At 49.9% G+C, this 23,293-nt stretch overlaps 1 protein-coding gene and 1 non-coding gene across 10 annotated transcripts in view; both read left to right on the top strand.

The window, feature by feature from the left end:
• Window positions 1–23,293, top strand: part of Ppfia4 (PTPRF interacting protein alpha 4) — a 52,282-nt gene extending 28,989 nt beyond the window's left edge. The window contains exons 15-30 of one of the 9 annotated variants that reach the window (XM_074048604.1): window positions 1,228–1,468; window positions 1,868–1,903; window positions 2,125–2,258; window positions 2,536–2,702; window positions 4,695–4,788; window positions 5,277–5,358; window positions 5,886–6,086; window positions 6,758–6,820; window positions 7,412–7,438; window positions 9,584–9,759; window positions 12,992–13,107; window positions 13,699–13,874; window positions 16,715–16,783; window positions 20,079–20,256; window positions 20,459–20,566; window positions 20,843–23,293. In XM_074048604.1, the coding sequence (XP_073904705.1) occupies window positions 1,228–1,468; window positions 1,868–1,903; window positions 2,125–2,258; window positions 2,536–2,702; window positions 4,695–4,788; window positions 5,277–5,358; window positions 5,886–6,086; window positions 6,758–6,820; window positions 7,412–7,438; window positions 9,584–9,759; window positions 12,992–13,107; window positions 13,699–13,874; window positions 16,715–16,783; window positions 20,079–20,256; window positions 20,459–20,517 (1,819 nt within the window). In that variant the 3' untranslated portion in view covers window positions 20,518–20,566; window positions 20,843–23,293. The remainder of the gene's footprint in view (window positions 1–1,227; window positions 1,469–1,867; window positions 1,904–2,124; window positions 2,259–2,535; window positions 2,703–4,694; window positions 4,789–5,276; window positions 5,359–5,885; window positions 6,087–6,757; window positions 6,821–7,411; window positions 7,439–9,583; window positions 9,760–12,991; window positions 13,108–13,698; window positions 13,875–16,714; window positions 16,784–20,078; window positions 20,257–20,458; window positions 20,567–20,842) is intronic. The other 8 variants (XM_074048598.1, XM_074048605.1, XM_074048600.1 and 5 more) reach the window with 8 other exon arrangements.
• LOC141414388 (U7 small nuclear RNA) lies at window positions 8,831–8,892 on the top strand. Its single transcript, XR_012439427.1, has one exon. It is a non-coding gene; the product is annotated as a U7 small nuclear RNA (small nuclear RNA).

Genomic DNA, 23,293 nt, shown 5'->3' with positions numbered 1-23,293 from the left:
ATGTCACTGGCAGTCTTACCCCACTCCCTGAGGTAGGTGGGGTGATACCTGTTTTATAGACAAGGGAATGGAAACTCAGAGAAGTTAAGTGACTTGCCCAAAACCCACATAGTAAGTGACAGAGCCAGGTTTCAAAATCAGGTGGAAAAACAGACCACTGTCCCATGCCTCCCATCTCTAAAGAAGCATCAAACAGAAACCTGTTGGTGGCGGGGGAAGTTGTCAGACCCTTCACTTCAGTCTTTTTTTTTTTTTGCGGTACTGGGTTTTTAACTCAGGGCCTCATGCTTGCTAGGCAGGCGCTCTACCAGTTGAGCTACTCTGCGAGCTCTACTCTGTCTTTTTAGTGATCTTATTAATGTTAGTGACAAGGATCAAGAGGAAATCCGAGCCAGAGGATATAGCTTGACAGACTGTCAAGGTCATTTGGTTCCATTTACCCCAGACCTTTGAATTTCACAACCAGTTACAAGGGAGTCACCCACACCTCACAAACACATACCCACATCACCTCTTCACAGGCACCCCAGCCCTCTACCAACTTTTTTCTCTGAAAGTAAAACAAGAAAGAGAACTACCATTTACAATTGCAACTGTTCTGCAAAAGAAAGGACATTTGAACATCCCCAGAGTAGGAAAGGTGTACTCTTCAGAATAAAGACATGCCTTCATCTTGAAGACAGCTGGCATGTATCCATCAGCTCATGTACAGTGTACATGTTTGAGAGTGCATATATACATACTCCTCCCTGAGCGCCTCTTGGCCACACAACTCCCCTCCCCATTATCATTATTTTTCTCATCTTTCCATGGAACAAGGGAAACATCAGTTAAAAGTCCCAAGTTTGGAAACTGCTGACTAAGACAACTCCAGACATTGCACATTGGGAAACTGAGGCACAGAGAACAAGGAGCCTGACTCAAGGTATCCCTCCTGTAGTGAGTGGTAGGTCACGAATTGTGACTTGGAGGATAGGTTTGTGCCTTGATGATCAAAATACCTCCTTCCCCAGTAACTACTTTGATTAAACAGGGAGATAGGCCAGCAAGAAGAGAGAAATGTTTCTAAGCTCCAGGTGTCATCTGTCCCAACCATGCCAGAGACAATGGAGTGTCTTTAGGCATTGCAGGCATGTGGTCCTAGTGTGGTGAGTAGTCATCACCCAATACCGTGCCTGCCAGAACTTGCTGGGCTAATGGCCAGGTCTGGTTTTGCCTGCCACCCAGGATGATCCAGGAAGAAAAGGAGTCCACGGAACTGCGAGCAGAGGAGATTGAGACGCGAGTGACCAGCGGCAGCATGGAGGCACTAAACCTGACACAGCTGCGCAAACGTGGTTCCATCCCCACCTCTCTGACCGCCCTGTCCCTGGCCAGTGCATCCCCCCCACTCAGTGGCCGCTCCACACCGAAGCTCACCTCCCGCAGCGCTGCCCAGGACCTGGACAGAATGGGGGTCATGACCCTGGTGAGAGTCTTTGCCCAACTAAGCAGCCCTTTGGTCACTGGGCTGTGCCCTTGGGAGTTTATAAGAGAAGGCCCAGCCTCTCTCTGCTGGGCCTGGCATCTTCTTCCTGTGATGTGTGTAGACCCTGCATATTAGGCCACCAGCATGCCCTGCTGGGTAGGAGAGTTTTTGTAGTATCTGTTCTGCCCTATCCCTTGGATAAGCACAGAAGGCTTAAAAAGTTCACACACTGCCCATACTGCTGCCTCTCTTCTAAAGGTAGCCTTGACTATCTCCAGGCTGGGTCTGTTTGGTCTGATACTCTCTCCAAGCCTATCCTAAGACCACTGGGCTCCCCTTGGGGTTGGCTTTAGGATAGCTGGGATTGGGCCCAAGCTCACCCTTTTCTCTCTCTTCTAGCCCAGTGACTTAAGAAAGCATAGAAGGAAGCTGCTGGTGAGTGCTGCCTGATGACCCAGGTACTAGTTGGGTAACTGTTCCCAAGCTCTTCCCTTTCCACTTTTCCCCCAGGGCTCTTGGGGCTGAGAAAGAAATCCAGAGGCCATAGGGCCTCCATACTGCATTTCTCCGTTTCTCCACTCCTCTGCCTCGTCCGGGCTGGGTAGGCAGGCCCAGATCTCTCCCTCTATCCCCTGACGGCCCCACTGTCTGTTCAGTCGCCAGTGTCTCGGGAAGAGAACCGAGAGGATAAAGCCACCATAAAATGTGAGACTTCTCCTCCTTCCTCACCCAGGACGCTGCGGCTAGAGAAGCTTGGCCACCCAGCCCTGAGCCAGGAAGAAGGCAAGAGGTAAGTGGAATGGGCCCCACCTCTTAGTCTTTCTGTCCCAAAGCCATCTCATCCTTCCCTCTGCCTCCTAAGGGATTGCCTTGCACTTGACTATTTTGCTTCTCTTTGAAACATTATCCAGGATGGATGTTCCCATGTCTCCCTTGGTCACATGCCCCCTTGGCCCCACTGTGGTGCTGATACTTCAGTTCTTTCTGAGCTCTAACTTCCATCTCTCCTGCTGAAATTTAAGTATGTTTCCTTCTTATTTCACTCCCTCCTGGCTGTCATCTTGTAGCGCGTTGGAGGACCAGGGTAGCAACCCTAGCAGCAGCAACAGCAGCCAGGACTCCTTGCACAAGGGCGGCAAGCGCAAGGGCATCAAGTCATCCATTGGTCGCCTGTTTGGGAAGAAGGAGAAGGGCAGGCTGATCCAGCTGAGTCGGGATGGAGCCACAGGCCACGGTCTCTTCCCCTGTCCTAGCAGAGGGTTGGGTGGGAGTAGGGGCTTGGAATCAGAAGGGTATACTTAGATCCAGTCTTCTGTCTGCCTTCCAGGGATCAGGCAGGCAGGTTCAGCTCTGCAGGGATGATGCTGTTCTGTTAGAACTGTGTCACAACAGGATGGATGGCCTCATGAGGTGGTGGCTCCTGTGCCTAGATGTGCCAGGCAGCGCTGGTGGCTGTTTATTTGGCATGCACTGCAGGGATTCCTGAGTTGAGTCAAAGATCTGACTGCTGTGTCTTCTTCCTCTTTGGAAGTCTTCTGACATACTGCATAGGCCCTGCAGGAGAAATTTCCTGTCCTTTCTTTAGAAGAGTCAGTTCTTGACTGGAACTTCTGGTACATCTGGTGTGCAGGACTCAGAATATGAAAACATCTAATTATGGCTTTGTAGACATTCAGTTCAGGAAAGTGCTTGGGCATGGGGAGTGCTGTTGTCACTGCTGTGGTGGTATAAAGCTCAGGTTGTGCTTGGTGTGTGGGAGGTACACAATAGCTGCTTTCATCCTCCCTCACCCACATTCCTTCTTTCCTTTCTTCCTTCCCCTCCCTCCTTCCTTTTCTTGCATCATCTGTCCAGTCATGGCCTAACATTTACTGAGTAACCCCTGTATGGCATAGTACCAGATCAGGGGTTGAAGTGATAGCCCATTCCTCAAGAAGCTCAGTGTTCAGTGAATAGGAAAAAGTTAGATGATTCCCACACAGTATCTCTCTGCTGGAGAGACCCAGGGGTTCCAGCAGCTCAGAACCAGCTAGAGTGGTGGGAGTGGGAAAGGCTTCCTTTGTTAAGCATCACCAGAGCTGAAGCTTGAAGGAGGATAGGAATTAGCCATACCAAGAAGAGATCTGTGTGTATGGTGAGAGGGGTGCGATCTGGGAGAGGGAAAGATGTGTGAGTGTGAGGGCTTTGTTGCCGGATGTATGCGGTGAGTGGAGGGGTGAGAGGAAAGAATAGGAAGAGGATGGACAATTGGGCTGGGCCAGCTCTGAAGCTGGTAGAAGAGGGTTAGAAGTACCCGAGGCAGTGGAAACATTGATGAATCATACAGGGGAGGAACTGGATCAGCTAGAAGAAGGGAACCTTTGAACCCCAATGCATAATTAGACCTTCCTGCGCCTTAAGAAGGTATGAATCAGAACACAACTAGCTGAGCGAGGAGGGGGTGGTGGAGACGAGTACTTCTGCTCAGAAGTGGAAGTCTCAGCCCAGGAACAGGTAGAGCTCCCTCCTTTCCATCGTCATGGGTGAGGGGAACTGTGGAGCCAGCCACAGGGGAGGAAGCAGAAAGGTCTGATCCGGGGGAGAGGCATTTTGTGAAATGTGTTGGCTCCATAACTCAACTCACCTTAGACTGGCTTCTGGATTATCCACACCTGCTGCCTGCGTGCAGTGGGGGAATGGCCAGGACTTGAGTGAACTCCAAGATGCTGCCCTTTGCCATGAATTCTGTAGGGGTCTGGCATGAATTCAGGGAATCCTCAATAGACAGAGAGCAGAGCATATTCCCCTTTGAAATTGGGGCAAGTAAGTACACCCAGAGAAAGAGGCTAGGGGCAGGGGTACTTCCCTCTGTGAATAATCCTCTCTGAGCCTCATAGGCCACTCATGTTTGCCCTCTGGGTTTGCTTTGCACTTTGGCTTTGAGGAGAAATAGGCTCTGTCTTGGATTCTAGAGTGGGATAGCTTAGGTCCATCTGGCTGAAAAACACCTCCAGGGCTGAGGCTTCCAAGGGATACTATCTGGGCTGGTTACAATCCACCCAGTGTCATGTGTGGACTGCCTATATGCAGGGACTCTGGGAGGAGGCTTTAAAAATGATGTGGGTCCTGTCAGCCCTCCTTGGGTTGTCCTATGCTGAAGAGCCTCTTCCTGCTTCTGCTCTGCATCCCAGGCCCAGGCCAAGGGAGGAGAAGCAGAGGCTAGCTAACACACCATCTTCCCTTCCAGTTCTGCTAACAGACTCCGAGCTCAGTCTGCAGGAACCCATGGTCCCTGCCAAGCTGGGAACCCAGGCAGAGAAGGACCGGAGATTGAAGAAGAAGTAAGAGCCACAGGCCAAGCATTGCCAGGGTGGGCCCAGGCTCCCACCCACTACCCTCCCCTGAACTGCCATAGGACTGAACTCAGGAGCCAGAGCCCAGGAAGGCCCTTTGTGAGCTGATTTGTCCTGGTCTTCCATGTGGGCACATCATGGCTGTCCTGAGTTGGGAGGAGGTTCTTAGGATGATCCTAGGGAAAAGGAGACAAGAGGGCTGTGAGAGAGTGACCCAGGACCTGGCAGGGCAGATTGAAATGTCTAAGTCAGTATGTATCAGGTCATGTCCAAACAACGTGAGAGCCCCTTGTCATCTGGAGAGATATCCTGTCCCACTTCTTGGTGTCACATTGCTTTAGGCGTAGAGCAGAAGAGTCCATGGATGGGGAGCTGGGGAAGTGAGGGTCCTAACCCTTGGCCCAGTCTGACCCAGTGGAGTTAGCTTGGTTGAGAGGAAGAAGGACTAGTGAGTCTGTTGTTCCTCCTTCTACAAGACACCAACTGCTTGAAGATGCTCGCAGAAAAGGAATGCCTTTTGCCCAGTGGGATGGCCCCACAGTGGTCTCCTGGCTGGAGGTGAGCCTGGGAGAGGGAGTCTGCTCTGGGGTCTGGAGGGAAGACCACATGAGATGGGATGAGGAACCCTGGTCAATGGGTGGTGTTTCTATACTTTTTCCTGCATGCTTCTCTTTCCCAAGTGCAAAAGTGCCATACCAAGCATTTACTCCTCCCACCAACACACACGAACTTCAGAGGACAGAATCAGTGCTCCCTACTGATGCCTCACAGGCAGTTAAGTTTAAGGGGACCAATCACTGAGGCACAGGCATTTAGACTCCTCCTACAGACTGCCCTCAGGATCACCCATGTGATGCTGAGAAAAATCCCTTCGCCTTCCCAGTCCTCAAATTTTTAATCTGTAAAATGGGAAAGGCAGGGATTTGATGAGTATTCTCTCTATGTTTCTAAGCTGTGCTCTGCATTTGCCATACTGAGACTGAGGTCTGGGCTTGTCCCTCACGTGGTATGGCCAAGCGCTCAGCAGTGGGGCCCAGGCCTTGGGGGCAGAGACTGAATTATCTCCCTGTGCTCCATGTCTGCAGCTGTGGGTGGGGATGCCTGCCTGGTATGTGGCAGCCTGCCGGGCCAACGTCAAGAGTGGTGCCATCATGTCTGCCCTATCAGACACAGAGATTCAGCGGGAGATTGGCATCAGTAATGCCCTGCACCGGCTCAAGCTTCGGCTGGCCATCCAGGAGATGGTGTCACTGACCAGCCCCTCAGCCCCGCCCACCTCCAGAACTGTGAGTGGCTTCCTTCACTCTGAACATTTACTGAGGCCCTGGAATAGTGTTTGCAAAGACTCCCATTGGCCTTTGGTGGCATTGAGCTCTGCCCCTTAACTTCCAATCCCTACCAAAGGGTCTTGGTCTTCAGAAGGGTATGCCATTGATTCTTGGAGGATCACTACAGGCCTTGGTCACTGTCCCCCGTCCCCTGTCTACTACTCATGGGCTCCAACCCCCTGACAATTCTAGCTCTCTGAACAGAGTTTCTAGGACAGGACTTCAGGGGTTCTATGGTACTGTCAACTTGGGGAAAGTAGAGGCAATAGGGCCCTTATGAATTCTGTCTTGCCCGCTAACCTCAACACAAGAGTATAGACTATTCTGTGGTCTGCCCCCCAACCCAAGGTAAAATCTTACTGTTCATCTCTGGGATTGGAATCAGCCCCCCATTTCAGGTCAGCACCATTCATTCATATTCATCCAGGAAATGTGTACCCAGAACTTTCTGTGTCCCAAACACTATGCTATGCAGCATGGATACAATGATACTAGAGATAGGTCTCCGTTAGGAAGTTGCTCAGAGCTGGACAATGTGCAGAGCTCTGGAGTAGACTTGGGGAAGGGAACTTTGTCCTTCTCCTTGAGGCTCCCACCCAAGACCAGCTAGGTTTCCTCTCTGCCTGCAGTCTTCCGGGAATGTCTGGGTCACCCATGAAGAGATGGAAACTCTGGCAACATCCACCAAAACAGTGAGTCTAACCCTTGGCCCTAGGACCAGTGACACCTGTGAGGATGAAAGGGAGGGAGTGGAAAGTCAGGGGCTGGCAGTAGATGTAATGTCCCTAATGTTGGGTTCTTTTCTCAGGGTAGAGCATTGTGGGGGCAGGGGTGAGGTTGGGAACAGTTTGTGTATGTGTGTGTGGGGGGCGGGGGGGTGTCTATTCCAGAGTCACTAGCCACCCCGGTCCTGATGTACTGCAGGGAGATTACTTAGGCTGCTGAGGCATTTGCCCTGCTTATGGGCCTGAGCCACAGAAGCCTTGCCCTTAGCTTGCTCCTTGGTGGGGGGGACAGGGGGGTGGGAACACCTGGCATTGTGCCTTTCTCCCAGTCAAGCCCAGGAAGTGGGGCAACGTGGTTTTTGCCACACACATTTGCTGCCCTCTCACCACAAACATGGGTACAGGCATCAGGCTTCTATTCTCTAGTAACCATCCCAAGAAGCTGCCACCCACCCAGACACTGGGGGATTTTCTCCCCCTTTTGATGGAACCTGGGGTGTAGGTGCAAGGTTCTTGACTTTCCTGTCTCCCCTGACATGCGGCGCTGGTTCCGGTTAGGACAGAGAGGAGGGCAGCTGGGCCCAGGTAAGACTCCCTGGTTTGTTGAGCTGGCTCTCCGAAGGTCATGGCAGCATCTTTGCAACAGCCCCAGTGTGCATACATATGAAGAGCCTGGACACAATTCTTCCACTGAATCTTGTCCCCTACTTCCTCTTTAGTACCTTGTTCTGATCTCTCAAGATGGCAGCTGAGGCAGCTGTGCCCCTAGCATGCAGGGCTGTTCTCCACAGTTAGACCCTCTTCTCAGGAACAATAAGAAAATTCATATAATCCTCTCCTGGCTGTCATGGGCATCCCTGGTGCCAAGGCCTTTCACTCACTCACTTAGTGAGCGATTATTTATTGAGAATCTTCTAGGTATTAAGCCTTTCTAAGTGTGTTGGATACAAAAATGAATAAGCAAAAGCCCTCATGGAACAGTAAATGAGTAAAGGAGCAATATCAATGAACAATGTCACTAGGGACAAAAAGGACAATACCAACAAATAAAGGGACAATCTCAGATAGTGACAAGTGCAGTAAAGAACAAAGCATGGAGTAGCCATTTACAGGAAGCACCACCCCCAGGAGACTGGACAAATCAAAGCACATTCACATAGTAAAATACAGTTCGGCAGAGGAAATAGAAGGATCTGAGAAACAATGTTAAATGAAAGTGTAATAGCTGGGCATGGTGACTCACACCTCAAATCCCAGCTACTGAAGAGGAGGGGTTAGGAAGGATTGAGGTTCGAGGCCAGCCTGGGCAAAAAGCTAGGGAGAATCCCATCTTAACCAACAAGCCAGGTGTGGTGGTGCCTACCTGTCATCCCAACTATATGGGAGGCAAAGGTAGGAGGATCACAGCCTAAGACAGGCTCCAGGAAAAACTGGAAGACCCTACCTGAAAAATAACTAAAGCCAAAAAAAGGATAGAAGCCTGTCTTAAATGATAGAACTCCTGCCTAGCCAGTGCTAAGGCCCTCAGTTCAAACTCCAGTACTGCCCCCCCCCCCAAAAAAAAGTGAAAATCACAATGGCTTCATAGAATTTGATGCTAGAATTCAAAATAAGCAAAGTAAATAAAAATTATTTAGAAAAATCTACACTGGTGATTGTAAAAACTAAAAATAGTTTTTAGGCATGAGAAGGCTAAACAGAAAACTCAATGTAGTGCTTACCTTTGGGATGGACAGCAGGGCAGGACATGGGGAAGAACAATGGAAGGGTGGATGGGAGGTTGTGGGTGATGTTCTGTTTCCCCTCTGCAGATGGTAGCTTCGTTTTTATGCTTAATAATGAACAGATGTGACATATAGTTTTATATGTACAAACAATTCCTTTTTAAAAGATAACAGAATTGAACCTTTCAGTCTGAAAATGTCACATGGGATGAAGGAAGAGTGGTGGAGAGTTTGCTGTCAAAACTGAAGCTTTAAGTGTCACAGCTCTTTTAGAATTTATCCAGCAGCTTTTCTGGCTTATGCTGGAACACCCCCACCCCCAGTAAGAAAAAACAAAACAAAACAAAACTGGAGCTTTCTAAAGATGGGTGGTCAGGGAGTCCTTGTGCCCTCATGTCAGGAGGGGATGTCTAGACAGCACAGGCTTCTCAGAGCCAGGTGGAGACTGTGCACAGAGAAAGCAATGAAAGACTTGGAGAATTCTTGGAGCAGAGGACCAGGCTCAGGGAACCAAATTGGCCACCTGCTGTTTATTTTTTTCTGTCTTCAGCCAATAGTTAGCATCCCTGTGGACTGTGAGGCCATTCACTTCCCAAAGCAATGCTGGTGTCCTTTGCTACTCTGCAGGTCTACTGTAATGTTGCCTCTCCCCTGGGCTCAGTGGGCTTGAGGCTGAGAATCAGGGAGGCAGGTCGGCTGCACAAGCGTGCACATGCATTCCTGAGTTGGCAGGAAGGATTTCATATTCTCTGCTGCCTGGACAGTTGTGCCTGTTCATTAGTTTGGATAATTGATGCGTGAGTGGAACCGGATTGTTTAGAGATCTTGAAAAGTTCCATTTGAAATCCCCTACCTCCCACCACTACCAGCCCCTTAGTGAAAAGAGACTGAAATTTTATTGAACTGCCCTCCCTCCCTCATGGGTAGGATTAATGTTTCTCCCAACCAGCTGCAACTTGATGGCTCTGCCTTCCTCCCCCATGGCCTCCTCCTTCTCATTCCCCAGACCCTGGCCTATGGAGACATGAACCATGAGTGGATTGGAAACGAATGGCTACCCAGCCTGGGGCTCCCCCAGTACCGCAGCTACTTCATGGAGTGCCTAGTGGATGCACGCATGCTGGATCACCTCACCAAGAAGGATCTGCGGGTCCACCTGAAGATGGTGGACAGCTTCCATCGGTGAGCAAGGCTGAAGCCAGGGTCACCTCCCCAGCAAGCATCTCCCCCAGCGCTAGGAGTCTATCTCCAGGAATGGAGGTGCCTCTCATCTCTTTCCATGATATGGTCCTGGGTGGTGACAGGCCTCCCCGTTGGGAAAGTCTTTCTTATTGAATGCTTGTTTCTTCCTGCAATTTGAGGATTTGATCCTTTTACTTCTAACTCTTAGGACACAAAAAGTCATTTCTCTTTAGCATAATCATCTTTGAGACATCCCCCTAGATCTCACTTTCTTTGCTTATCTTTGGGCTTGCTGAATTCTCCATGTTTATGCTGAGAAGACTCATATACAATTTGGCATTTAATTTAGGTGTCTCATTCCTTCCAGGTTGAGGGAAAAGGGTTGCTGGGCCTTTGCTCTGGCAGCATCCCCAATTGGAGCCCCTCAGTTTTGGACCCATGTCCTTTTGTGCAGTGTCACCCAGTTCTTCTTCCCTCTTGACTGGAAAGGTCTGCTTGAAAGTATCATGGCAGAGGTTCCAAACTGGCAGCCTGTGAGCAGAATTTGGCAGACAGATATGTTTTGTTTGGCCCCTGTGTATTTTAAAAATCATAAATTTAGTTGCCAGTACTTAAACAGTAGGACGTTTTATATAAACTTCTGGGTTCTTGGCTTCTCTTGAAAAACTGAAGCTTTGTCACTCTCCAGCAGAATAGCAACCAGCTGGAGCTGGAGAGCAGTGCCCTCTTAGAATGGGGTGGCCTTCGTTAGCTCCTCCAGCCTCTCAGCCTGCTTCCCTCACTTGCATGGTCCCAGTAGGCATTTGAGTTGGGGAACAAAGTGGATGGTAATGGTTTTAGGAAGTCCTTCATAACATCCAGCTTTATGTAGCCCAGGTTGCTATTTAAGCCATGCTTTTTTGGCTTGAGTGGATAATGAAACAAGGGGTGGGGCTGTGTGTGTGTGTGTGGCTTTTCAAGGTTCTCTCAAGGCTCTGTGGATGTCCTTCTAGTTCACATAAATCATGAGAGGATCTAGTTGCCTCTGATTTTCATGGGTGAGGAAACTGAGACATAGGGAGGAAGCAATAGCCCACGGTCACTTGGGAATGATTGGCAAGTGTAGGTGGAATAAAGTCTGTGGACTCAAGTTCTGTGCTCTGCCCACCACACCACAGAAACTCCTATCCTGACCCTTCCTGACCCCAACACAACTTGTGAGGACTGACTTGAGAGGGAGGCCTGTGGCCTCTCCACCCTCTCCTGTCATTGGGGCTGAAAAGATATCTTTTGTCTCTGCCTGGGAGGCTGCCAGGCCCAGCTGCACCTGTCCCCTCCTTGGTGATTAATAGGGCTGGGGAGAAGGGTGAGTCCTTCTCCAAGCCAGGATGGGCCTGGGCTGCTGGCACAGGCCAGCAGCCTCACCAACACTGTGGAAGTCCTCCCATGGCCCCTTACCTCGAGCTGAGAGAGAAACCAGCCAGCCTTCCACATGGTTCTGGATCAGCTCTGACTGACTTTCAGTGCTTTGGAGTTCTGAAGCATGTCCATACAGCAGTGCCCTACCTGCTTTTTTTTTTTTGGTAGTACTGGGGTTTGAACTCAGGGCCTCCTGCTTGCTAGGCAGGTGCTCTACCACTTGAGCCATTCTGTTGGGTATTTTTGAGATAGGGTCTCCTGCACTATTTGCCTGGGGCTGGGAATCACTATCATGATCTCTGCCTCCTGAGTAGCTAGGATTATAGGAATGAGCCACCAGCACCTGGCCCTACCTGCTTTTATTCCACTTAGTATTTTTCATAAGCTTGTTCTTCAGCTGTGACAGATTATTTTAAGTCATGCATTTTATGATAAAAAAAGAATGTTTAAGACCACTTATTTTATACAGACAGAGCAAACAAGTCCAATAGAGGTTGAGTTTCACCAGGTAACTCAGCCAAGTGGTGGAAGAATGGGCTTAAACCCTGTGTCTTGACACCCAACTCCGTGCTTTCCCTCGGATCAGGGTATTCTGTGGAATAGTTTTCTGAGGAGCTCCTGTTTGGGTAGAACCCCCCCCTCCCCACACAATAATCAAAACCATCAACCTAATAGTGGCCCTTTTTCTGAGTGCCTGTGATGCTCCAGGGGTAGTTGAGCCCCTCCATTTAATCCTCTCCATGGCCCTGCAAGAGAAGTAGGACCTTGTCTCACAGATGCTCAGTGCTCCTTTGCTAGAAAGTGGCCAGGCTGGCATTCAGACCTTTACATTTTTGTTATGCTGTGCAGCATCTTTGAAAGTCATAGGAACTATACTAAGAATTCTAGTGAGATTGAAATTAGGCAGGGGTATTTCCCATCATGCACTGTGTGTGCTGATACTCCTCCATAGTAGACTGAGGCTTAAATCAATGGCTTGGTCAATAAGTGTGTGGCTTGTGCCAGAAAAGGGTTCCTATAAATGGTGTCTCTGAGCCACAATTGTTCTGGATAGAAGGGCTTCCAGGGTAGAACTGAGGGGAGAGAAGGAGAGAGTGACTGCATAATTTAATCTCACAAAGCAATGACTTCAATAACAGAGTCAAAAGCAATTAGAGTTGAAAGGGACCCTCTCCTCTGTTCCTCCATGGATAGAAAACCCCAGAAAGGCTGAAGGGGACAAAGCAATTTCAAGTGAAGCAGGAGCCCTATAGTTCTCCCAGGGTGCAATGGGCTGCCTTGAGTTCCCTGTGACTGGAAGGGTTCACGTACTGACTTCTGACTGTTCTGGAGGGTGCTACAGATGACTCCTGCTTTAGGAAAATCTCAGACTCATGGCTCTGGGGTCCTTTCTAATCCACAGAATCTGGTTCTCAGCCTGGCTTAGCTCTTCATTTAGTGCTTACTGTGACATTTAAGCACTCTTAGTAATTTATGTGAATTATCCCATTTAATTAATTGAGCACTTATAGAGTGCTTATGATGTGCTAGAGTTTCAGATTAGTGAACAAAATAGAGTCCTCTGCCCTTAAGGAGTTTACATTCTAACCTGGAATGTCAGTTAAGGAGCTAATAGATTAAAAGTGCTAAGAAAAGCATTTAGACCAAGGGAAGGGATATTGAGAGTGTGAGGTGGATTGGGGATGATGGATCATGTGCAAACCCTGGGCAGCAGGAAGTGCATGAGGTAGCTGGGGTCCTCTGTGTGCTAGAGCAGTGGGTTTAGACCTGTTGTGTCTGGTATGGGATGTGGGTCCAGTGGGTGGAAATAAGGCCCTGCTGAGGCTGGGCTCAGGGGGCTGTGTGCCTGCAGAACCAGTCTTCAGTATGGCATCATGTGTCTGAAGAGACTGAATTATGACCGGAAGGAGTTGGAGAAGAGGCGGGAGGACAGCCAGCATGACATCAAGGGTAAGCCGGTCAGGCCTGGTGGCCCTCTGCAGAAAGGGTGCGGAGTAGCCTGCCTCTCTCATTGCTCCTTGGGCTGAATGGAAAGGAGACATTCTGAACTTCAGGGGAGCTCCAAATCAGAGGGAAGATATAGTCCAACTGCTTTAGGAGCTCTCAGTCTGATAAAGGAGAAATAGTCCTTGCCCAGTTCCCTGTGATACCTCTCCCTGCACCACCAGACAGTGGCCACCAACCAGACAAGTGAGATGAAGTCCTGGGACAGTGCTGTAGATTGGTGCCCTCAGATTTTAAAAGACTTAAAGTGGAGGGAATTCTGGCTTGGGGAGGGAGAATGACCTGTGCAGTGGCTCTGAGGAGAAAACTGGGTGCCTATTGGCCTTATCCTGAATCTTGTGGGCTGGCGGGGATGGAGCCAGGTGGGGCTGGTTCTGCAGGAGCCCAGGTGCCAGGGAAGACAGAAGGATGTGGGAAGAAGAGGGGTGGGAGCTAAGAGCAGGGTCACTGGGACTTTGGGTATAGGGAACTCTACCTAGACCTTGATCTAGGTCTAACCTGCTGTCTCTTTTGCACCTTTTTTCCTCTTTCTTTCAGATGTGCTGGTCTGGACCAACGACCAGGTGGTTCATTGGGTCCAATCTATTGGGCTTCGGGACTATGCAGGAAACCTGCATGAGAGTGGTGTGCATGGCGCCCTGCTGGCCTTGGATGAGAACTTCGACCATAACACTCTGGCCTTGGTTCTCCAGATCCCCACGCAGAACACCCAGGTGGGCAACCCTTTAATTAGTATGTCTCTGTCTCCCTTTCCCTTCCTCTCCAAGCTTAGGGATTTGTCTCTCTGTGTGTGGGGTGCGGGACTTTTTTGGAGCCTGTCCCAAATGGGATTACAATGTCCTCAAACCTCCAAACGTGGTCCCTATGCATAGCTAAAGTCCCTCAGAGGCAGAGATAACAGATTCTTCACTACATTGCTCTGGGTTCCTGCATCTCCTTCCAATTCAGTTACATAGCTGAGACTCAGCACCTTCCTGTTCCTTATCCTGCTTCTCTGACCTAACTTTTCTTAGACCTGAGGCCCACAGGCACCAGAGAACCCATATCTCTGGTCTGCCTCCCTAGGGATCTGCTCATGGGCCCCCAAGGCTTCACAAAACTAAATATACCAGATAGCAGAGCCCAGAGCCTCTCCACACCAGCGCTTTGTCTGCCTGTCAACAGCTCAAAAGATTAGACATCTCCTTAAATTACATTTCATAATTATAATGGAGCTGTCATCCAAGAATATATCTAAATTCTCTTGAACCTATTTATACTTTTGGCCTTTCTAACTTCCTGTGGGTAATGGATTCTACAAGTACTAACAGTTATATAAAGTACTTCCTAATTTTATTTGTCCTAAATAAGCCCCTTCAGGCTCTCCCTGGGGGAAGGAACGGCCTTCTCATAATTTAGGTTTGGTAAGGATGTTTGGATGTAACCAGTTCTCACCTTTGTGCGAACTGTGAATTTCATAAACTCTGATTATATTTGCTTCTGGGCCCAAGCCTTTGTCTCTCCAGACAGAGTGGTCTTAATTCTTTTAGCCTTCCCTCATGTAGACTCTCTCGCCTCTGTCCCTGATCATTTTAGCTGCCTTTGTCTGGACTGTTTGCAGCTGTCAGATTGCTTTTGAAATTCAGCCAGCAGGGCTGCCTGGGCTATTCTGGGAGCAGACACGTTTTAGCTTGAGGGAAGGTAGAGCTGTGTTGTGTTGCCTCCTAGTTTTGGGTGTTGTGTTGGCCCTGGGGGTGAGGGCAACACACAGGGCCAGTGTGTCCTATAGAGTCTCTGCAATGACCCCTCCTAGCCAGTCAGAATGGACAGCATGGATTCCCTCTTCTCTAAGAACAGTTTGGATTTCCCCCTGAATGCAAGTTGTACCTCATTTGCTCCATCATACCATCACACAATTCCTTGAGGTGTTTCTTTCTCTCTCTCTCTTTTTTTTTTTTTTTTTGGTGGTACTGGTACTGGAGTTTGAACTCAGGGCCTCACATTTGCTATGCAGGGACTCTATCACTTGAACCACTCTTTTAGCCCTTGGCTTCAAACCAAGATCTTCCTGATCTCTGTCTCCTGAGTAGCTAGGATTGTAAGGATGAGCCACCAGTGCCTGGCTTCTCTTCAAGATGTTTCTGAAGTTGATACCTCTTCACTTCCCTTTTTTTAAAAAAATTTTTTGGTTTAAACTCAGGGCTTTGTGCTTGCAAAGCAGGAAGTCTACCACTTGAGCCACACCTCCAGTCCATATTGCTCTGTTTATTTTAGAGATGGGGGTCTAATGAACTATTTGCCCATACTGGCCTTGAACCATGATCCTCCCAATCTCAGCCTCCTAAGTAGCTAGGATTGCAGGTGTGAGCCACCAGCACATGGCCTCCACTTCACCTTTCACTTCACTATTCAGAGGAGTGGTGTCATTGTATACTTGGAAAATTTACTGTGCTTTTCCTTTCAGATCATTTGTAAAAATGTTATGTGGAGACAAAGATTATCCTGATAGAATTCTACAGTTAGTATTTTTCATCTGGAAATGCGCTTTTCTCTTTCCTTTACTTCCTACCTCAAAATGCATTCAGTTTTTGTGGATAGCAATAATTCTATAAATCATAGCAAGGACACCTTCCTATCAATTTCTAATCTTTCTTATTTTCCTGACCTGTTCATTTAGCAATTGTGGGAAATAGAATCTGACCTCTTCACTTAAAATGGCTTATGTAGTAGAGTGTTTGCCTAGCATGTACAAGGTCCTCGATTCGATCTCCAGTATCTTAAAAAAAAAAATGGTGAAAATATCTGGTGCCAGAAAGTTTTGAAAACCTTCCTGTTTTGGCAGTATTATTCTTATTTTCAGTACCAGGGTTTGAACTTAGGGCCTCATGCTTGCTAGGCACGTACTGTACCACTTGAACCATACCTCCAGCTCTGTGACATTTTTCTTAATGAGTTAATTTCTGGGAGACCTAGAGAAAGCCTCCGGGTGCCATGTGGCCCTGGACCACCGGAATCCATAGCTTAAGTTTGAAATGTGGAATCTTGTCAGATACATTTATCTAATCCACAAGTTTTGGTTACCCATGGTCTACATGCTTATTTCCCACCCCCAGCCCTCATTAAAGGGTGGGCAGCTATGGTTCTTTTCTTACTGAGAAAAAATGTAGGTTTTGTCTTACAGATAAAGTCTGTCCATTCTTGTGTTCTGTACTCTTTTTTTTTTTAAAGAAAATGACAGGGAGGGGGCGGGGGGGAAGGGGGGAGAAATAACTCAAACATTGTATGCATAAAAGAAATAAAAAAAAACAAACAAAAAAAGAAAATGACAATATGTTTTGTAATTTTCACTGTAAAAAAGAATTCTGAGATTAACATTTTCACTTTCCATAGGACACTGTTAGAGGTTTGCTTGAAGAAGTAGCCTCAGGAAGGTGTGTGAGGTTTTGATTAGGCTAAGTGCACTAACTCCCTGTGCCGTCTCTGCCCTTGGACCCTAGGAAACAGGTGGAAGATGCCATAAAGGTCATTAATCACAGCCCTCTCACCTTTCCCTCTTTTGACTTGTGGCCTCCAGGCCCGCCAGGTGATGGAGAGAGAGTTCAATAACCTGTTGGCCTTGGGTACAGACCGGAAGCTGGATGATGTGAGTACCTGGTACCTGGCCATGAATTGGGGACCTTGAGGATTTGATCATCGTTGGTTGGATGGATTGACAGGTTCATAAGTTCTGCCTGCCTGGGCTGATGATCAGTGCATTTGCCTCAGGGAGGAGAGCCAGAGGGATGGGGGTGCTTTTAGAGGTTGGGGAAGTCAGCCAGGCTCAGCTGGGATTGTCTTTGGTCAGCAATGGCTGTGGAGAAGTCTCCATGAAACTCCTTTCTGATTTAAAAGCAAAGATCCCTGTATGTTTCAACTCTGGGCCTGGCCCTCGTACCCATGCAGGATCAAAGTTTTCCCTAGAGGCCACATCTTTGGGTCATAGCTTTGTTTTTGTCTCTCAGACCCCATTTTTTCAGTGCCAACAGCCATATCTCCATCTGCTCAGTGGGACTGCAGCCCGCTGCCTGGTAGTGTGGTGTTTGGGGATAGATGTTCTGAGTATCTCTGAGGTGCTGAGTGACAGCTCTGCTCTCTGCTCTCTACTCCTCAGTATAGTCAGACATGGCTAAACACACAGCTCAGGCTTTGATCATTCCAGCTCTCTCTAGCTTTACTCTCTTTACCATCATGCCATGTTAAAGCTGTCCTCTCTCTGCCCTCCTGGTCTGCAGAAATAGTCTTTTGTCTTCCTCTTGGGTTCAGAAAAGACCCTGACACCCTGAGCCATCATGGTACCCTAAGAGATGCCTACCTAAGGTCACCTGTTCCCTGAGGCCACAGCCCAGCCTGCTGCCTTCTCTCCATTTCCTCTTCCCTACTCACTTTCCTGTCACCAACCTTGCCTGCCCTTGCCAGTCATGTCTGCCTTAGCTGATTTGGCTCCAAGCAAGTTAAAAAAGAGCCCAGGCTCTGTTTATTTTTAGCTTCTCTATCTTCAATCAATCATTGTTTCTTAGTTGGGTCTAACAGGGCTAAAAACCACCTTTGTAGAACAATTGCTGTGTCTCAGTAGACAGGACATAACCAAGAATACATAGAATTTGTGGAGCTTTGTTTTCAGAGGTACCTTGAAGTTGGGGTGTGTGTGTGTGTGTGTGTGTGTATGTATGTGTGTGTGTTTGTATTCCAACTGAGGAAATAAACTCAGACTCCCCCAGCTGTCTTCACTTTCACATTCCTTAGTTCTTCTAATACCACTGTGATATTGACCCTACTACTAAGTGTCTACATTCCTAGGATCATAGCTTTCTTTGTTGCTCTCTGGAAAAATATTCTTTGAATTTCCTGCTCTGTGCCAGGGATGGGCCAGACATGGTGGTTCATTGGCAACAGGTGTTACCTTTTGTGTTCACAGTCATCTATGGGGCAAGTTATTATCCACATCATGCAGATGAGGATAATAAATCAAATCTTAAAGAAGTACCTTACTGCTGCCCCAGAGCCAGTGTGTGGCAGAGCAAGTCTGGAGCACATGTAGGTCTGCTTGTAGAGTTAATTCTCCCATTAGCTTCTGCATCCTGGAAGTTGACTGTGACAGCCAGTCTTGGGGGCTTCCCACCTTAGGGTGAAGCTATTGGGTGGAGTGGGTGCTATCATGGGGCAGCACACTGGGGAGTCTGGGCTGCATTAGATGTGAGATGAGAGAGCACTGGTTCTTCCAGGAAGCTTAAAGTAGAAGCCTGGTGGTGGGAGTAAGGGGAGACTGGTGAAGGGGGCCGGGCTGGGGAGAAGCCCAGGAGACTTCAGGAAGATCCAGGGAGGTTACCTCCAGCACAGCCATCTGGCACTTCATGGGCTATCTAGAGCTGTCTCTTACAATTAGTCCTGCCAGTTCTTTGTTCCCCCTCTCAAGCATTAAGGCTCTGAAAGGCTGCTTCTAGGTTTCCCTCTACATGGAGATCTGAACTCAAAGGAAATGAGGAGTGACAGGAAGAACATGTGCCTCTTAGTGGGTAGAGGAGGACACAGAAGCAAGTCCTCAGGGTTGGCAAAGGTGGCAGTGGAGGGTGAAGGATAGGGCTCTGGGCTAGGTTAAGGGGAAGATAGCAGTGATGAGCAATGTTCCTGCTAAACTCAGGAATGAGACTCCTGCACAGGGTGCCAACTGCCATTCATTCAACAAATAATTGCTGAATGTCTACGGTATTCCCAGACACTACTTGGGAGTACTGGTTGGAAAAAAGATCATGGTTTCTGCCCATGGAGCATAGAATTTGAGAGAGAGGAAGAGGGAGAAGGTGAAAGGGGTAAAAGTAGAGAGGGAGTGAGAAGGCAAGGGAAGGGGAAGGGGGAAAAGTATTAATGAAATAGTCTCCTAAGTTCATGTAAAAATGCTACTGGACGAGTGGTATGAAAGAGAAGTACCTGGTGCTAAGAATTGATCTGAGCATTTGGCCTCCACAGGGCACAGACGACAAATCCTTAGGGGACAGGGGGAGATAGGAGTGGGTTTGTGTTCCTATTCCTGCTGGTATCACTCTGCCTGCACCTAGGGCCCTTGTAGTTGTGAGAACACAGGGGTGGAAGGAGATGAGGGCTGGCTGCAAAGTTGGGTGGGTGCAGCATTGTGGGGTAGAGAAGGGAGACCTGTGTAGTAAGCATCCTGTAGAGTTGTGGCCTGGTGGTGCCCCTTGGTAGCATGATTTTGGAGACTTGGTGGGCATTGGTGAGAGGCAGACGGTGGGGGCTGCCCACCTTGCCCTTAGGAGGAGCACATCAGATTCTTCATCTTCCTGACACATCACTCTCACAGGGTGCATTCTAGCTGATGCTTTGGGGTAGGTGGCCTGAGAAATGGATGGGGGCAGATGTTGGTATTTCCATTTTACAAAAGAGGAAATGAAGTCAGAGAAGTCACCTAACTTGCCCAAGGTCACATTGCTAGTCATATGGCCAGATGTCCTGACCTCTGGCACAGTGCTCTTCCAATGTGCCTGGATGAGAGTCTTACTGAGACCCTAGGACAGGAGAGCATTATGGGGGTAGGGCTACCTGCGACTTCCTGGGGGAGGCTGAGAAGAATACTAGAGCAGGGGCATCTCAGGCTCAGTTTAGGGAGGTTGGAGTGGGCAGGGAAGCAGAGCTCAGAGTCGCACAGGCCCCTTGGAGCCATCCACTTCACCTGATTCATTCCACAGATGGAAACACTGAGGGCTAGAAAGAAGTGACCTTGCTCCCTTCTTTCCTATGGGACGGGAGTAGTACCGTCGAGCCAACCACGACTGTCCTCCCTAGGCAGGGAGTGCGGACCGCAATTACAACATGCCCCTTACCTCCCCCCATACCTCCCCCCCCCCGTACCTCCCCCCGCGTATCTCCCACGTGTCCCCATGGTGCAGGGGGAAGACAAGGTGTTCCGCCGTGCACCCTCCTGGAGGAAACGCTTCCGCCCGCGGGACCACCACAGCGGCGGCATGCTGGGCACCTCGGCCGAGACCCTCCCGGCGGGCTTCCGCGTGTCCACGCTGGGGCCCCTGCAGCCCCCACCGGCCCCGGCGAAGAAGATGATGCCGGAAGGTGAGGGCGGGACCAGCTGGGCGGGGCTCGGATCCTGGCATCCCCGGCCCGGCGGGGGAGCGGGCGAGGCCAGTGCTGCACTAACGGCTGTCTGCGGTGGGGGGCGCTGCGGGGCAGGCCGTGCGGAGCCCCGCGGTGCAGCGGGCGGGCGGGCGGGCACTAACCCCGCTCTGTGTTCTACCGCGCTGCCGACTCCTCCCAGCCGGGCCGGCGGGGGCGCAGAGACTGGAGACCTCCACGGTTCGGACCTACTCCTGCTGACCCCCACCCTCCTGCCCCGGGTCTGGCGGGGGTGCGCCCCCGGCTCGGGGTAAGTGGGCCAGGCCCGGGGCGCGGGTGCCCTGCTGCTGGTCCTTGGCCCCACGCCTCTCGTCGGCCACCGGCCTGGCCCTGCCTGCCGCTGTAACCCCGCTCGCTGGCTCCTTTGCTCGCTCGCTCGCTCGCCAGCACTGCCCGGCTCGCCCTCCTGCTTCGTGTGGCCTGGGGTGCCTTGAGGTTGGGAGCATGCCACAGACTTCTTGCATCCCGGCTCCCAGGGCTGAGCCCGACTCACAGCGCTGCCTGTCTCTGTCTGTTCTTTCTTTAGCTCACTCCCACTATCTCTACGGACACATGCTATCCGCCTTCCGGGACTAGCCCCGGCCTCCAGGGCCTGTGCCCTCCTTCTGGTTGCCCAGGCTCAGCCGGCCCTGACCCCACCTGCTCGTTCCCCTCCCTCCCACGGTTCCCAGTCTCGTCCGTGACTTTCCAGTTGCCCTGGATCTCAGAATATACTCATCCACCCCCTCGGCATCCCACTACCCCAAGTCCACTGCGTGTACTTTGTAAGTCTCTCGTGGGTGGGGCCTGGGTCCCCCCCCCCCCTGCTCTGTGTCGTGGAGGCACCCAGGTGCTTGGGATTCTGTAGGGAGGGCAGCCCAGGGTGGGTGTGACATCACCCTTCTGCCTGGTTTAGACTGTGCCCTCCATCAGGACCAGGATCCTGAGCCAAGGACTGATACAGCCCTTCCAAGAAAGGGACTCATACTCTGTCCTGCCTGGGCTCTGGCCTTCTGGTCCCTGTCCACTCTGGCTGAGCCAGATGGTCAGACAGTTGGCTTTGGGACACCCCCCCCCCATCACATCAACCCTCCCACTGTCCCTCCATGACCCATCACAACTTGCCTCCAGGACTTGCTTGGGGGCTAGGAGGGGTACAGAGGCCCCATTGCCCCTCAGGATGGTGAGGCCAGGCGGAACACTGAGGCAGAAACTCTAAGGCATGACTTAAGTTGAATCCCAAATAAGAGAGCGGTGTGGACCCCAGAGCTTTGGGCCAAGGGTGAGGGTGAGGGAAAACTCAGCCTGCTGCCTAGTGACAGGTATAGGCAGGCAAGAAAAGAAAGAGTGAGAGAGAGAGAGAGAGAGAGAGAGAGAGAGAGAGAGAGAGCGAGCTAGTGGCCTCTGGTGGCCTCTGGTAGCCATATGCCCAAAAGACAATGAGAATGCTCCCAGCCCCAGCCATAGAGTACAGCTGCTAAGTGGATCTTGGCCCTGGGGCAGAACAGATGAACTGTGAGCTGCTGTTCTGCCCCTAATATCTCTTCCTTTGTTGTCCTCCTCTGCCACAGTTCTTTAGTAAATCCACCCTCATAAGAAGAATCTGATGAGTGGATTGAACATACATTGACACTAAAATCAGGTTTGGGAAAAAGGGCAGTGGGAAGCTTCCTTCTTCTGACCTGCCAGGAAGAAAATAGCTTCCCTTTCAGTGAATCACATCCCAGGACCAGGAAATCCTGTCAATGAAGGCAGTCACTCCTGCCTGTCCCCATATCATCCAGTTCTCCAGGGTTCTTTTGGTGTGCATGGACTATCTTCCTCCTGAAATTCCTGAGACCTGCCTGCCTTCCACCATTTTAATCATTTCCCTTAGCAGCATGGAGAGACCTGGGGCAGAGGATTAGCATTCTGATTTGGAAGGAATTTGATTCTCAAGAGATCTCTTCCTCACTCATTCTTTCATCCTACCAAGGTGCCTGAAAATGTTGGGGACCCAAGTTCATGGTGGATTGATGGAACTAGGGCTTCATCAAGAGAGGAGAGGGAAAACACCTGTGGGAGGGGAAGGGCTTTTGCTGTAGAGCAGTGGTGCAGCGCAATCCTACAGGTGGCTGGAGCAGCCAGTTGGTCATCTGCTGCGCTTGGTTTTGAGCAGGGCTAGGCTCTCAGGTGGGATAATAGGTCAGAGCACTCTGTTCTGAAGGAGTAATAGGGCTTAGAGCCCTGTGCTGCAGCTCAGTAGAGCAGAGTTTGACCAGTGGGGTGGTTGGGTGGGCTTGCACTTGGGCTGGGTAGGCAACCATCTGCCCTTGTTCTTCCTCATTGTTTCTGCCCTCCCTACCAGTCAGGCTGCTGGGAATAAATACAGAGGAGCAATGGAGCAGAAGATGAATTGTGTATAAAGAGCTTCCATTCTTAGATAGTGGATGCTAGAATTATGGAGAAACTTCAGAGTCCTTAGATTAATAGAGTTGAGCACTACAAGAGTCAGGAAACTCCATGGGCTGGCTATGCGAAAGAGTCAGCCCTGGTTGGCTAAGTGAAAAGGCAACAGCTGGGGGAGCCAGGTGTATTCAGGGCCCCAGAGAAGGAATACAGGGAGGTGATGAGAAGGGGTATCTGTACACAATGATGGAAGGCAGTTGTCTTTGTGTACCCCTTGCTTCATAGTCAATATGTTTTTTCTTTAGAGAATCACCAGTGTCCCAAACCCTTCTCTCCAACTTCTGTGTCTCACCAGGTCCCTTCTCAGTACTGTATTGGCTCAGTTCATCAGGAGTGAATGTGTGGATGTGTCTGTGTGTGGGGTGTGAGAGTGGGTGTGTACGTAACAATAAACAACCTGGTTTTAAGACAACATACAAATGGCCTCTAGTCCTTTTTTGAAATTGAACTCATCTGACATGTCCAGTATCAAGAGTTTTGCAAACTTATAGTCAATAACCTTCTGTTTGTTTCTCTACATACAGGATTGATGGGGAGTTTCATGTTTGGG

This window comes from Castor canadensis, chromosome 11, assembly GCF_047511655.1.
Source record: "Castor canadensis chromosome 11, mCasCan1.hap1v2, whole genome shotgun sequence".
Classification (NCBI taxonomy): domain Eukaryota; kingdom Metazoa; phylum Chordata; class Mammalia; order Rodentia; family Castoridae; genus Castor; species Castor canadensis.
The sequence above is the reverse complement of the archived record's forward strand: the minus strand, read 5'-3'. Positions and strand labels throughout refer to the sequence as shown.